The sequence below is a fragment of the Chiloscyllium punctatum genome, chromosome 19 (genome assembly GCF_047496795.1).
Source record: "Chiloscyllium punctatum isolate Juve2018m chromosome 19, sChiPun1.3, whole genome shotgun sequence".
Lineage (NCBI taxonomy): Eukaryota > Metazoa > Chordata > Chondrichthyes > Orectolobiformes > Hemiscylliidae > Chiloscyllium > Chiloscyllium punctatum.
In genome coordinates this window covers 60,531,654-60,545,404 of record NC_092757.1, presented here as the reverse complement: position 1 = coordinate 60,545,404, position 13,751 = coordinate 60,531,654, and the positions used below count along the sequence as shown (strand labels likewise).

General features: G+C 42.4%; 1 protein-coding gene across 2 annotated transcripts in view; it reads left to right on the top strand.

Moving 5' to 3' along the window:
* The window catches only part of rnf43 (ring finger protein 43), a 196,119-nt gene extending 185,444 nt beyond the window's left edge, over positions 1-10,675 (top strand). For both annotated transcript variants that reach the window (XM_072589512.1, XM_072589510.1), the window contains 4 exons: positions 1,700-1,870; positions 2,427-2,529; positions 3,357-4,943; positions 9,827-10,675. In XM_072589512.1, the coding sequence (XP_072445613.1) occupies positions 1,700-1,870; positions 2,427-2,529; positions 3,357-4,943; positions 9,827-9,870 (1,905 nt within the window). In that variant the 3' untranslated portion in view covers positions 9,871-10,675. The remainder of the gene's footprint in view (positions 1-1,699; positions 1,871-2,426; positions 2,530-3,356; positions 4,944-9,826) is intronic.
* Positions 10,676-13,751: the final 3,076 nt, after the last annotated feature.

Below are 13,751 nucleotides of genomic sequence, written 5' to 3'. Positions count from 1 at the left end.
ATCTCCCCTTAATCTTCTAAACTCCAACGAATACAATCCCAGTATCCTCAGCCGTTCCTCATATGCTAGACCTGTCATTCCAGGGATCATCCGTGTGAATCTCCGCTGGACACGTTCCAGTGCCAGTATGTCCTTCCTGAGGTGTGGGGACCAAAACTGGACACAGTACTCCAAATGGGGCCTAACCAGAGCTTTATAAAGTCTTAGTAGTACATCTCTGCTTTTATATTCCAACCCTCTTGAGATAAGAGACAACATTGCATTCGCTTTCTTAATCACAGACTCAACCTGCATGTTTACCTTTAGAGAATCCTCGACTAGCACTCCCAGATCCCTTTGTGCTTTGGCTTTATTAAGTTTCTCACCATTTAGAAAGTAGTCCATTCCTATATTCTTTTTGCCAAAGTGCAAGACCTCGCACTTGCTCACGTTAAATTCCATCAGCCATTTCCTGGACCACTCTCCCAACCTGTCTAGATCCTTCTGTAGCCTCCCCACTTCCTCAGTACTACCTGCCTGTCTACCTAACTTTGTATCATCGGCAAACTTCGCTAGAATGCCCCCGGTTCCCTCATCCAAATCATTAATATATAATGCGAACAGCTGTGGCCCCAGCACCGAACCCTGCGGGACACCGCTCGTCACCGGCTGCCATTCTGAAAAAGAACCTTTTATCCCAACTCTCTGCCTTCTGTTAGATAGCCAATCCTCAATCCATCCCAGCAGCTCACCTCGAACACCATGGGCCCTCACCTTGCTCAGCAGTCTCCCGTGTGGCACCTTATCAAAGGCCTTTTGAAAGTCCAGATAGACCACATCCACTGGGTTCCCCTGGTCTAACCTACTTGTTACCTCTTCAAAAAATTCCAACAGGTTTGAGAATGGATGCTGACTACCCTGAACCCTGGATTGAGACACCTTGTAACTGTTGTCCAACAGATGAGTGAAAGTGTAAAGGGTTTACCTTGTAGCAAGAGTCTGAACGTCACAGTTAAGTGGTTACACCTAATAATGATGCCACATCCATGCTATTAGATTACTTACAGTGTGGAAACAGGCCCATCGGCCCAACAAGTCCACACCGACCCACCGTAGCGCAACCCACCCATTCCCCTACATTTACCCCTTACCTAACACTACGGGAAATTTATCATGGCCAGTTCACCTGACCTGCACATCTTTGGACTGTGGGAGGAAACCGGAGAACCCGGAGGAAACCCACGCAGACACGAAATCCAATGAATTTAACAATGAATATGACATAAAGAAAGGAGAAAGAGAATAGAGAAAATCAGCTGATTCAGATACAGTGCTGTTTGAATATCCTTGATATAACATCATGATGCCAATTTGCCCTTCAACCTGCCAACAGTGCTGTCAGCTGCCTAGACCCTAAGCTCTTACTCCTATCCTGACCCCTTTATTTCTCATAATTTCTCTCCTTTACTAAGATGCTCTTTAAAATTTGACACCTTAATTAAGACCTTTATCATCATGCTAAATTGCCTGATAGTGTCCAGTGATGTGCATGCTATGTGGATTAGTCATGGTAAATGCAGTGTAATGGGGATGGGGTGGGGCGGTGGGTCTGGGGAGGGTGCTCTTCAGAGATTCAGTGCAGACTCATTGGGCTGATTGGCTTCTTTCTGCAGTGTAGGGATTCTGTGATTCTCATCTCAATGTCATCCTTTTTTAACAGAATTCCTTGCAGCAGCAGACTATCAATGCGATCAGCCAGCTCGCCACACGACGTTATCAATCAAGGTGTCAGGCTCAGGGTCACGAGCATCAGAACGGCTTGGATTCACAGAGTAGCAATGTGTCAGAGCCAGTGTGTGCTATCTGTCTGGAGGAGTTTGCTGATGGGCAGGTGAGAAAAAAATCATAGCAGATTGATTGGAACAGCTAATAATAGAAATCCTCATTGTCATAAATGAGCTTAATTTCTCAGCCTGATATCTTTCAATGAATATTTTCCCCCAGTTAGATTTTTGATTCTTACCACGCATTTGTATTTAAAATGTATTTGCGCAATAAAACCAAACTTATTGAGTTCTGGATTGTGAATCTGCAAACCCTTATCATTTAAAAAGGATCTGATTGCTGGTTTGAATTCTGGTTTGAGAAGAAAGGACTGTGTTCTGGCTTGCCTTTCTAGTTTGCCCACTAGAGAGCAAGATCTTGACCTCTTCCAGCTGGGCTTCAGTTAAAACTATAATAATCCTTTGGTCATTCCATTTCTCAAGATTTTAATTTCACTTGTTGCATGATGCTCCAGCCTTCCTCAAGCTGATCCAGGTCATTTGGTGAAAGAATCACGCTCATAGTTGTCTGTGCTGTTCTATTAAATAGTTAACTCCCACTGTCCATGTCCTGTGTGTTCAGTAGAATGTAATGTTTCTCCTATGGTTGATGTGTCTTTACAGGATCTACGGATAATTTCTTGTTTCCATGAATTCCACAAGGAATGTATAGATCCCTGGCTTCTTCAGCATCGTACCTGCCCTCTCTGCATGTACAATATCATTGGTAGGTGAAAGTTCTGAGTGTAGTTCAGGAATTTTTGAGGGAAACAAATCCTAATTGAGATTTGACGCTGTGGGTTTGTTAAATGGTAAGGGCTAGAATGGCTGGGATAAAACAGCCTGATGCAGATTATAATATACATGAAGCAGTATCCGTACCGCGGAAAGCAATGACTTTTGGTAGACATAACTTACCAACTGAGGTAATTTGTCTTACTGTCTCTGGAAGTAAAAAAACATTAGGGGCAACAAACATAAATAGAAACTGAGACAGCAAGTATGATTTTCACCTTGCTGGCTGGAGTGACCTTGTGTTATCAGAACAGGTCTGAAAACATGCAATTTTTCAATCATTTTGAACCGAGTAAAAATTGCCACTTTTTCATTCTTTAACAGCACTGTCTGGTGCTATGGTCAATGTTCAAATTCTCTCCACTAGAATGAACTTGGAGCAAAAGTAGCAGCATTCATACCTCTGCTGTTGATGCTGGGGGATTGTGATTAAAATTACAAATGAATAAATGCCATACAAGTCCAGTTTTGCAGCTTTGTGTGGTTGCACAGCCCAATCTTTGAGAAGATAAAGTAAGTCATCTGCAAGCACATATAGGGGTAGAACGTGTACCAGGTCCATTTGTAATGAAATTTGAGAGCTGCATCTAATTTCAAGTGTGAGTCAGTGGCCTACGTTGTGCCTGTTGCTTTGAAGACTGGTCCCCATTCTGTTGTAAAGCTATAATGGCCCCTGAGCCTTAGGAATGTAATTAAATATCAAAGGAAATATTTGACTTTAGTAGTTGCTAATGATTCATTATTCTGTTTTGTTTTCAGAGGGTAATTCTTCAATTCCGCAACTGGAACCTCAAGACCAAGCCAATCCAGCTGCTCAAGTAAACCAGCGCATCCATTTGCTCAGGCGTTACCCTGGTCATGCGCATCTTCACAGGCCAGACACTGCCATTCCTTCCAGGCCTTCTCGCTTGAACAATCCCAGGACTCCAGGAATGCAAATTGCACCCCCTGGCCATTACTTTGTTGCTCCAGAAGTCTATCGTGCAGGGTTCAACACCATGAGATATGTGGCCACAAGGCCCCAACAATCTTCAAACTTGCATAGGTGTAACTACCGTCATGTTGAGGGCCAAGGAGTTTTCTACAGACACCACAGACCCTTTACTGTCCGAAAAGGCCCACCATGGCCAGACCAAGTTCTTCATCACCCATGTCTGCATAAACCTCCCTGCTGGCCGCAGCACCTTTCAGCATGCAATGCCCCACTATCCTCACATCACTTAACGCCTAACTGTGCTCCTGATCATTCACAGATCACCAGCAACCATGACAACCACAGCTACTCAGGGGACAGTTTTGGTATTAACTGTTCAGTGAGAAGTGGATACCTGGCTGACAGCCCAGGTAGTGATTCCAGTTCAGGTCCTTGCCACTGCTCCTCCAGTGATTCAACACTGGACTGTACAGACATCAGTAACCATTGTACCTATGGGAGCCAGTCAACCTTCCGTAGCTCTCTGAGCAGTGAGTATGATCCCCTTGTGTACTGTGGGGTGGGTGGGGAAACTATGAAGAGTTCAACCTTTGAAGTACAGAGACCCAGGTCAATGGACTCAGTTAATGGTCCTCTGGAAGACAATGTGTTTAGCTACACTCACTACCACCATCATCGGCACCACCACTATGGCGACACTGACCCAAGTCCTGAAGGAGTGCAATGCATGAACCCTGGCTGGAGCTCAGCAGAGAAGCAGGATAGCACACAGTTGGAGGAGTTCATGAATGATAAACGACACTGCCAGCCTGAGGCAGAGTTCAGCTGTCAATCCCAGTGCGCCGCTCATCCTGTCCAGTGCCCCTGCTTGGAGCAGCACCTGTTACTCCCCACTGGACTCTGCCTTCCTGAAACATCCCTGAAAACTATGGATGTGGGAAGGAGAAAGAGTGAGGCAGTTTGTGCCAAACCAGATCAAGTGCCTTCAGAAAATAAATCTAGTCGGACCAGTAACAGGAGGAGGCGAAGGCGGAGGAAAAGAAGTTTCCAGATGGATCAACCAATGGTTTACTTCCATCAGGACTACAGTACACTGGAGGACTGTCGAGTACATATTCATTATGGGAACCGTGGGCGGCAGTGCCATCTTCCAAATGTTCAGCCATCGGTGCCAATCCCTTTAATCCTAAACAATGGAGCCTCTAATGAATGGAGTTTCCCATTTTGTGAGTGTCCAAGCTCCGTCTGTCAGCAACGCCTATGTCAGATTGGTTCTGAGCCACAGCTAGCAGAAGAGCAGCACATGAACAACAATGAGTCACGACACACATTTCAAGAGAGCTGTACTGAAGTGTATTGTGATGGAGTACAAGATGAGTCCTTCCACTGCCAGACAATCCCTAACAATCCAGGTAGATATTTGAGGGTTCATACATTAGGTTAACCTTACATGAGGATCAATGTTCGGCACAACATCGTGAGCTAAAGGACCTGTTCTGTGCTGTACTGTTCTATGTTCTATAAGAGTGTATATATTCCTTGAGAAGAAAGGAAAAAATATTTTTGAGTTGCCAAAAATAGATTATTCTCCATGTTATGTTTTTAGCTTGTATGTATTTTATTTCTGGAAACCGCCTTAGAATGGTAATGAACCGCAGCGAAGAGATTGTTTTATAAAAGAGTATTGCAGTGGTTTCCATAGGATGCAGAGTGTCCAAGACAGTCCAAGGTGCTAATTGCATTAAGTGGCTGGGGAGATTTCCGCTTATCTAGTAAACATCCTAAGCGTTGTTAGTGATTGGCTATACATTTATAATACAATAGACTACAGCAGAGGAACAGGCCCTTTGGCCCACCAAGTCTGCATTGATTCCTAATCCTCATTTAGGCCCGCTACTTATTGCCTATACGTGGTTTCTATCCCTCTGCTCACTTCCCTTTCATGCATATTAAATATTGTTAATGTGCCTGCTTCCACCACCTCCACTGGCAGTGTGTTCCAAGCACCCGCCACCCTCTGCGAAAATCTTTCCTCACACTTCTTCCCTCAACTTTCCACTCTTGCCTAGAACCAGTGCCCTCTTGTAGTTGACTATCCATCCTATCTATGCCCCTCATAATTTTATAGACTTCTATCAGGTCACGCCTCAGCCTTTATCTTCCCAGTGAAAGTTTATCCGATCTCTCCTCATAACTCCAGAATAGGCGACTTCCTGGTAAACTTTCTTTGCCCCCTCTTCAAAGCAATCACGTCCTTCTGGTAGCTTGGCAATCAGAACAGCACGCAATATTCTGCATTTTACCAACTGGACATTCATTACCTGTGATTTTTGACAGGGACAATTGCTCATTTCATCTTACACAGCTGTAACATAATTTTTATATTTGATGCCTCAGTGGATGAAGGCAAGTGTGCTGTATACCTTGGTGACAACCATATCCACTTTCAGGGATCTGTGGACCAGTCTGCCCAGATCCCTCTTTGTCATTCCTTCTAAGCGTTCTACCATTTATTGTACAATTCGCACCTGAATTTGATCTTCCAAAATGCATCACCACGTATTTGTTTGGACTAAATTCTTATCTGCCATTTTCCTGCCCAAATCTGCAATCTACCTCTATCCTTTGACAATCCTCCTCACTATCTGCAACTTCGCCAATTTTGGTGTCATCTGCAAACTTACTAATCAGACTACCCACGTTTTCTTTCAGATCATTTGTGTGTAATAAAAACGAAAAAGGTCCCAGCACTGATCCCTGTAAAAGTTACTGATCTCCCATCCAGAAAGCACCCTTCCACCGCTACTCTCCGTCTTCTGGCATTGATTAGAGAAATGCCCTGTTTGTGTGTTTGGATTTTTATCCCTTTCAACAACAACAATTGATAGCACCTAAGGTGTTAGCTCAGCACAGAACCCCACAGTGAGAGGGAATCCAGAGCCTTATGCCTTGGCAGCAGACAGCACAGTCACAAACGGCAGGATGATTAAAAGAACAGAATTCTGTGAGACCTCTGAATGAAATCCCATGGTAGGTAGGGGTGAGATCTGGAAAGAATTTGAAACCAAGTATGAGAATTTCAAAATCAAAAAATGGTTTGGCCAGGAACCAGTGTGGCAATAAGCGCACTGATGCGTTAGGGGTAACTGATAATTTGTTCAATTTAGGACCTGGGCAGCAGAGTTTTGAATGATCTCAACTTTGCAAAGGGTAGAATGTTGGAGATGAACCAAGAGTGCAGGGCGTCATCAGGTAACAAGGGGAATGGGTGAGATAGACATGTTTTTAATAAGTAAGAGAACAAATGACTATGGGGAAAAGACAGGGAAAGTGGAGTTGAGGATTGTCAGATCAACCATAATTTTATTGAATGGTGGAGTGTACTGGATGGGCTGAATGGCCGCTTCTGCTCTTGCATCTTATGGTCTTATAGCAGTCCGTCTGGTGCTGTTAAATGTGGGAATGGGTGATCAGAGTACTAACACAAAATTTTGGTCAGGTGTTCATCTTGCAGTGCAATATGACACCAAGATTGCAAACAAACTGGTGGTTGATGTTAAGGAGATAAATGAAGTGGATAGTTAGGAAATGAATTTTGAATGGAGATTGGAACAATAGCAATGGAATTCAGAGCATATTTCAGTGAGAAGCCTGAGGGAGAGATTTCTGCACAAGTCAGGTGGACTTTGTGTTTAAAAAGCAGCATCTTTCTCATGTAAGAGAGCTTCATTTCAAGTCTTTGTAAGCAAGGGATGTTTTGTTATTTTAATGTATTTAATATGTAATATATTGTACAGTTAATTATTTTGTGTGACTTACTTTCTCAATTTATGCTGCTTTGCTCCATTTTGAAACCTTGAGAACATACCTAAAATTTCAGAAGACATTAATATGGTATTGAGAGCATAGATTACAATTTTCAACTTGCATTAAACTGAATCACAGCCTTGAACCAATTATCATCAATTCTGGCACCAGATCTTCAAGCGGACAAATGATTGGCTGTATCTTATTCAGTGGTTCATTGACCCTGCATGATAAGTGGAACTCTGGATTTACTGTCACAATATTAAAGTGTCTTAAATTATTTATTTTACGATTGATCAAGAAATAAGGGCTGGGTTAGAATTTGCAATTCTTCATATCATGAGAGTCTTGCTGAGGTAAAGACACCAAAGGATCTAGGGAAACAAACTGTCCATTCTGGGCTTTGTATGCAAAACTGGTTTATTGTACCAGTCAAAAAGTAGATCACTCTTCTCTGCTCATGTAAGGGCGCTACATAACGTGAGTTTAAATAAACTTAATCTAGTTCTTCGTGGGCGCAGACCCAACTGGAGCAAAAAGAATTTCCCAATTTCAGTATCACTTGACACTGAATTAATCCAGCTTTGATAGCACACCAATGAGGAAGGAGTGATTCCTCAACCCGACCTCTGAATCAGCTTTGGAACTGTGGGACAAGGTAATGTAGAAAGAGTTTTACTCTGTAGCTCATCTAAAATTATTTCATGCGACAGCTAGGGAGCATAACTCTGCATGTGCCCTGTGCTTCAGGTGATCTGGGAAGAGTTTAAGCTGACAGTACACCCTTGAAATGCAAAATGTTTAACCTGAGTGTGAAGGCAATTCACATAAAATATGTGGCAAAAATAATCAGCTGCACCCTAACTTTCATTACATTTTCCTATTGTATAATGTGGACAATTCTTCAAAAGTAATTGCTGGAAAGCACGTTCGGACTGTTCAGTCATGTGGTAGAGTGGCCATTTTAAGTGTGATGCCAAGTCAGTATACACCAGAAAACTGCTGAAGAGGGTTTAGAAAAGATTAACCAGGATGTTGTTGGGTACAGAAGGGTTGAGTTATGAGAAAAGGCTGGATAAGCTAGGACTTCACTGGAGGTGACAGGTGACATTATGGCAGTTTATAAAATCATGAGAGTATAGACAGAGTTAATGTTAGTTGTCTTTTCCCTGGGAAGGGGGATTTCAAGACTAGGGGGCACATTTTTAAGGTGAAAGGAGAGAGATTTTAAAATGACATGAGAGGCAAATCCTTTCCATAGAGGGTGGTTTGCACGTGGAATGAACTTCCTGAGGAAGTAGTGGATATGGATACAATTACAATGTGTGAAAGACATTTGGATTAGTGCATGAATAGGAAAGGTTTGGAGATATATGGGCCAGGAGCAGGCAAGTGGGACTAGCTTAGTTTGGGATTGTGTTCAGCATGGACTGGTTGGGCCAAAGGGTCTGTTTCTGTATTGTATGACTCTGTGTTGAGATATCTTCAGCCTTCTGGAGTATTTCATTGTTGTAGTTCACCTCAGAACTGGTGGACCTAACAGTTACTGCTGCTGCTTTCATCAACATCTGTATCCTCCATGATGAAATGAGCAATTGTCCCTGTCAAAAATCACAGGTAATGAATGTCCAGTTGGTAAAATGCAGACCTGGGATTATGTTCCCATTAATCATTTGGAGGCTGCAGGGTGGGGAGCATTGGCAGGGATGAGGAAAGAAAAAGCAATAAATTTGTGTTCTAGTATTTGTGTCAAAGATTACCTCACTGAACTGTCAATCTAATATAATCAGTAACCCCTCACACAATTACTTTTTATCCACGGGACCCAAGTTCAAACCAACCCAGCTTAACAACAAGATTAATAAAGCACCTTTAATGCAGTAAAATCTCTGTGTTTCATGGAAGACTTCAACAGCATTCAAGAAAGCAACAAGTTTTTAGAGCAGGTGATGCATGGTCAGGGATAAGTCCAAGGAGCATCTTAAAAGGAGAGAGAGAAAGCAATTGCCTTTGAGAAAGTGTTGGTAAGCCTCATTGGCACCTTGATCGCTGCAGTCCATCTGGCATAGTTACACAATCATACAACAGGAAGGGAACACTTATCCAGAGTACTTGATAATAACATTGTATCCTTGAAATGACTAGTTTTTTTGTTCCCTAGAAATTATGTATTTCATCTTTAGAAAGGTTTTGCAAAACAAGATTTACTCACTTTTTTGTTCCAGCATATACTGATCAAGCTTCATTTTAAATGAAGTGTAAGTGTGGAGAATACACTCTTTGCTGTGTTTTAATGAGAGAATATTTGTTTATCTGTGCAAATTTTCCTCTCTTGTTACAAGATTAATTCTGGGATTGTGGTCAGTGATTCTTAATTCAGGGTACATTATCCATATTGTTTAGAGCCTTCAATTTAGCTGAACAGAACAACCCATGTAATGACTGAAAGTTTTTCATAATGCCTGATGATGTCTTTCTATCCAACTAGGTTCAGAACCAAACGTGGGAGAGATTGGTGAAGAAGCTGTGTAGCTAACTGAAGAAACAAAGCAAGTGTGAAGAAGTGGTATAGCTGGCAGAATGAAGGGCCCAGAAGTGAGGAAACAGTGAAGCCAGTAGGATGTAGGGAGTAGGTGTGAAGAAGCACTGAAGCGTGTGGGATAATGGGCTGGTGGTGAAGAAACCAAGTAACCGGTAGGGTAATGCAGAAAGTGTCAACATGCCATGTAGCTGGTGAGATGAGGTGTTCAGATGGGATGGCACAATAAAGTTGAATGGAAGATGGAGCAACATGACAAAGAACAAATTATTTCAAAGCTTGGAACACTCAATCCAGGAACATGAATCTTCAGAAGCAGCTCTTCATGGTATTGGTGCTTATTATTCATTGCCAACTATCTACTTCACCAGAGACATGGGGGTATCAATAGCCTTCCATTTGACTGGAGAATTGAAGGGCTTATTGAAGGGTCTATTCCAAGTTGTCTTTGTCTTCCAAAATAGCCCAAGATATAGCAAACTTCCAGCACTTGTGACTTGACCCTGACTGTCAGATAGTAGAAGCACTTAAAAACAAATGTAGCCTTATGGGACCTTGTATTTACCAAGGTTCCTCAGTATATTTTGGGTACTTTGAATTAAGAGAAAAACTTTTTAAAGTGTTGTATTATATTTGTATAGAAAGACATTTCATTATGGTAATATGTTCTTAATATATTTATTTACTAATATATTTATCCTCTGTAATGTAAAGTGCCTTATAAATGATCAGTGCTGTCACTAACCTGATGGTCTGACCCTATTCAGGTTATGCTGAAATAAATTATTTTCAATTACAGAGATGTTTTAATTATTTTGTGTGCCATGATTGTAGCTAGAATGCAAGACTTCTGCATTAATATACTCAAACAAGTCTCACGTCTGTCGTCTGCAAGGTGTTAGAAAGCATTCTGATGGATAGGATTTATGACCATCTGGAAGAGCATGGCTTGATTAAATGCAGTCAGCACGGCTTTGCGAGGGGCAGGTCATGCCTCACAAACCTTATCGAGTTCTTTGAGGATATGACTAGAAAAGTTGGTGAGGGTCGAGCTGTGGATGTGGTGTATATAGACTTCAGCAAGGCATTTGATAAGGTTCCCCGTGGTAGGCTCATTCACAAGGTCAGGAGGAATGGGATAAAAGGGAACTTAGCTGTCTGGATACAGAATTGGCTGGCCAACAGAAGACAGTGAATGGTAGCAGAAGGAAAATATTCTGCCTGGAAGTCAGTGGTGAGTGGTGTTCCACAGGGCTCTGTCCTTGGGCCTCTACTGTTTGTAATTTTTATTAATGACTTGGATGAGGGGATTGAAGGATGGGTCAGCAAGTTTGCAGATGACACAAAGATTGGAGGTGTCATTGATAGTATAGAGGGCTATTGTAGGCTGCAGCGGGACATTGACAGGATGCAGAGATGGGCTGAGAGGTGGCAGATGGAGTTCAACCTGGATAAATGCGAGGTGATGCATTTTGGAAGGTTGAATTTAAAAGCTGAGTACAATATTAAGGATAGGATTCTTGGCAGTGCGGAGGAACAGAGGGATCTTGGTGTGCAGGTACATAGATCCCTTAAAATGGCCACCCAAGTGGACAGGGTTGTTAAGAAAGCATATGGTGTTTTGGCTTTCATTAACAGGGGGATTGAGTTCAAGAGTCGTGAGATCTTGTTGCAGCTCTATAAAACTTTGGTTAGACCGCACTTGGAATACTGCGTCCAGTTCTGGTCGCCCTATTATAAGAAAGATGTGGATGCTTTGGAGAGGGTTCAGAGGAGGTTTACCAGGATGCTGCCTGAACTGGAGGGCTTACCTTATGAAGAGAGGTTCACTGAGCTCTGACTTTTTTCATTGGAGAAAAGGAGGAGGAGAGGGGACCTAATAGAGGTATACAAGATAATGAGAGGCATAGATAGAGTCGATAGCCAGAGACTATTTCCCAGGGCAGAAATGACTAACACAAGGGGTCATAGTTTTAAGCTGGTTGGAAGAAAGTATAGGGGGATGTCAGAGGCGGGTTCTTTAGACAGAGAGTTTTGAGAGCATGGAATGCATTGCCAGCAGTAGTTGTGGAAGCAAGGTCATTGGGAATATTTAAGATATTACTGGACATGCATATGGTTACAGAAATCTGAGGGTACATACATGAGGATCAGTGGTCAGCACAACATCGTGGGCTGAAGGGCCTGTTCTGTGCTGTACTGTTCTATGTTCTAGGACTGGCATCAGACCTTTGAGCTTACAAAAGATGGATTATATTTGAGTGGTTCACTGATACACTGGAACTGGAACTTTAGGTTTACAGTGAGCATGATTAGAGATTAAATTCCCTACAGTGTGGAAACAGACCCTTTGGCCCAACAAATCCACACCAACCCTTCCATCCAGCATGTTAAAAGTCTGATAATTAGTTATTTTAAGAGCGTACATGAAATCAGAGCTGGATGGGAATCTACAGTTCTGCGTATCATGAGATAGACTGACTGGGGTAAAGACACCCCAAAAGGTCTAGAGAAAGATTCAGAAATACAGGGGTCAGGATTTTGACTCAGTGACAGTGAAAGCTTGGTGAGATAGTTCCAAGTTGGCATGAATTGACCTGGAGGAGAATTTGTGGCTGATGACATTTTAATGCATTTGCTACTGCTTATTTAAGTGGTAGAAACCAGAAGTTTGAAAGCTGCAGATGGTTCTGGATTAAAAGTCTTTGGTATCTTTGCAGTGATGTTGTCAGTGACTATAGCCTTAGCTGTGCCCAGTGTCTTCATTTCACATTGAGTGAATCGAAGTGGTCAGTGCATTGAGTATAGGCGTTGGGAGGTCATGTTGAGGTTGTTCAGGACATTGGTTAGGCCACTATTGGGATATAGCATGCAGTTCTGGTCTCCCTTCTATAGGAAGGATGTTGTGAAACCTGAAAGGATTCAAAAAAGGTTAACAAGGATGTTGCCAGTGTTTGAGGATTTGAGCTACAGGGAGAAGCTGTGGCTATTTTCCCTGGGACTTCAGAGGCTGATGGGTGACCTTTTAGAGGTTTTTAAAATCATGGATAGGATAAATAGATAAGGTCTTTTCCCTGGGGTGGGGGATCCAAAACTAGAGGACATAGTTTTAAGGTGAGAGGGGAAAGATTCAAAAAGGATCTAATGGCCAACATTTTCATGCCGAGGATGGTATGTGTCTGGAATGAGCTGTTCGAACAAGTGGTGGAACTTGGTACAACTTCCACATTTAAAAGACATTTGGATGGTTATATGAATATGAACAGTTTAGAGGAATATGCTGGCAAGTGGAACTAGATTACGTTAGGATATCTGGTTGGCGTGGATGAGTTGGAGAAGGGTCTTTTTCCATGCTGTATGTCTCTACGACTCTAATTGTCTGAAAACTTAAAGCTGTAACAATGGTGATCACACAGTGAGCCCAAGGTGAATCATCTGCCAAGTGCTTCTATCTTTTTTGCACCAACCCACTCAGCTACACTATCATTGATGTGGGGGATGATTTTGAGCTGTATCCTCTGGTTCATCATTTAATTACTCTTGACTATATGAAAGTACCAGGCTTACAGAGCTTTGATCTGGTATGTGATCTGGGAACACTTTGCTTTGTACGGTATGCAGCTTCTGCTTTCTAATGCGCTTGTACTACAATGTTGTAACTTCACCAAGTTGGCATGTTATTTTTCAGCTGCCTGCTGCAGCTCCTGACATGCTCTGTGTCAGATCTTTGGCTTGACAGTAATAGGAAGCGACATGCCATGAAGTTAGAGATGATGGCTGAATTCTGCTGCTATTTTTCAGAAGAAAGGCACAGATTCACAATAAGTAGATGAGGGAGAGACTAGAAGGATGTATTTATGGTGTTGGATATAGG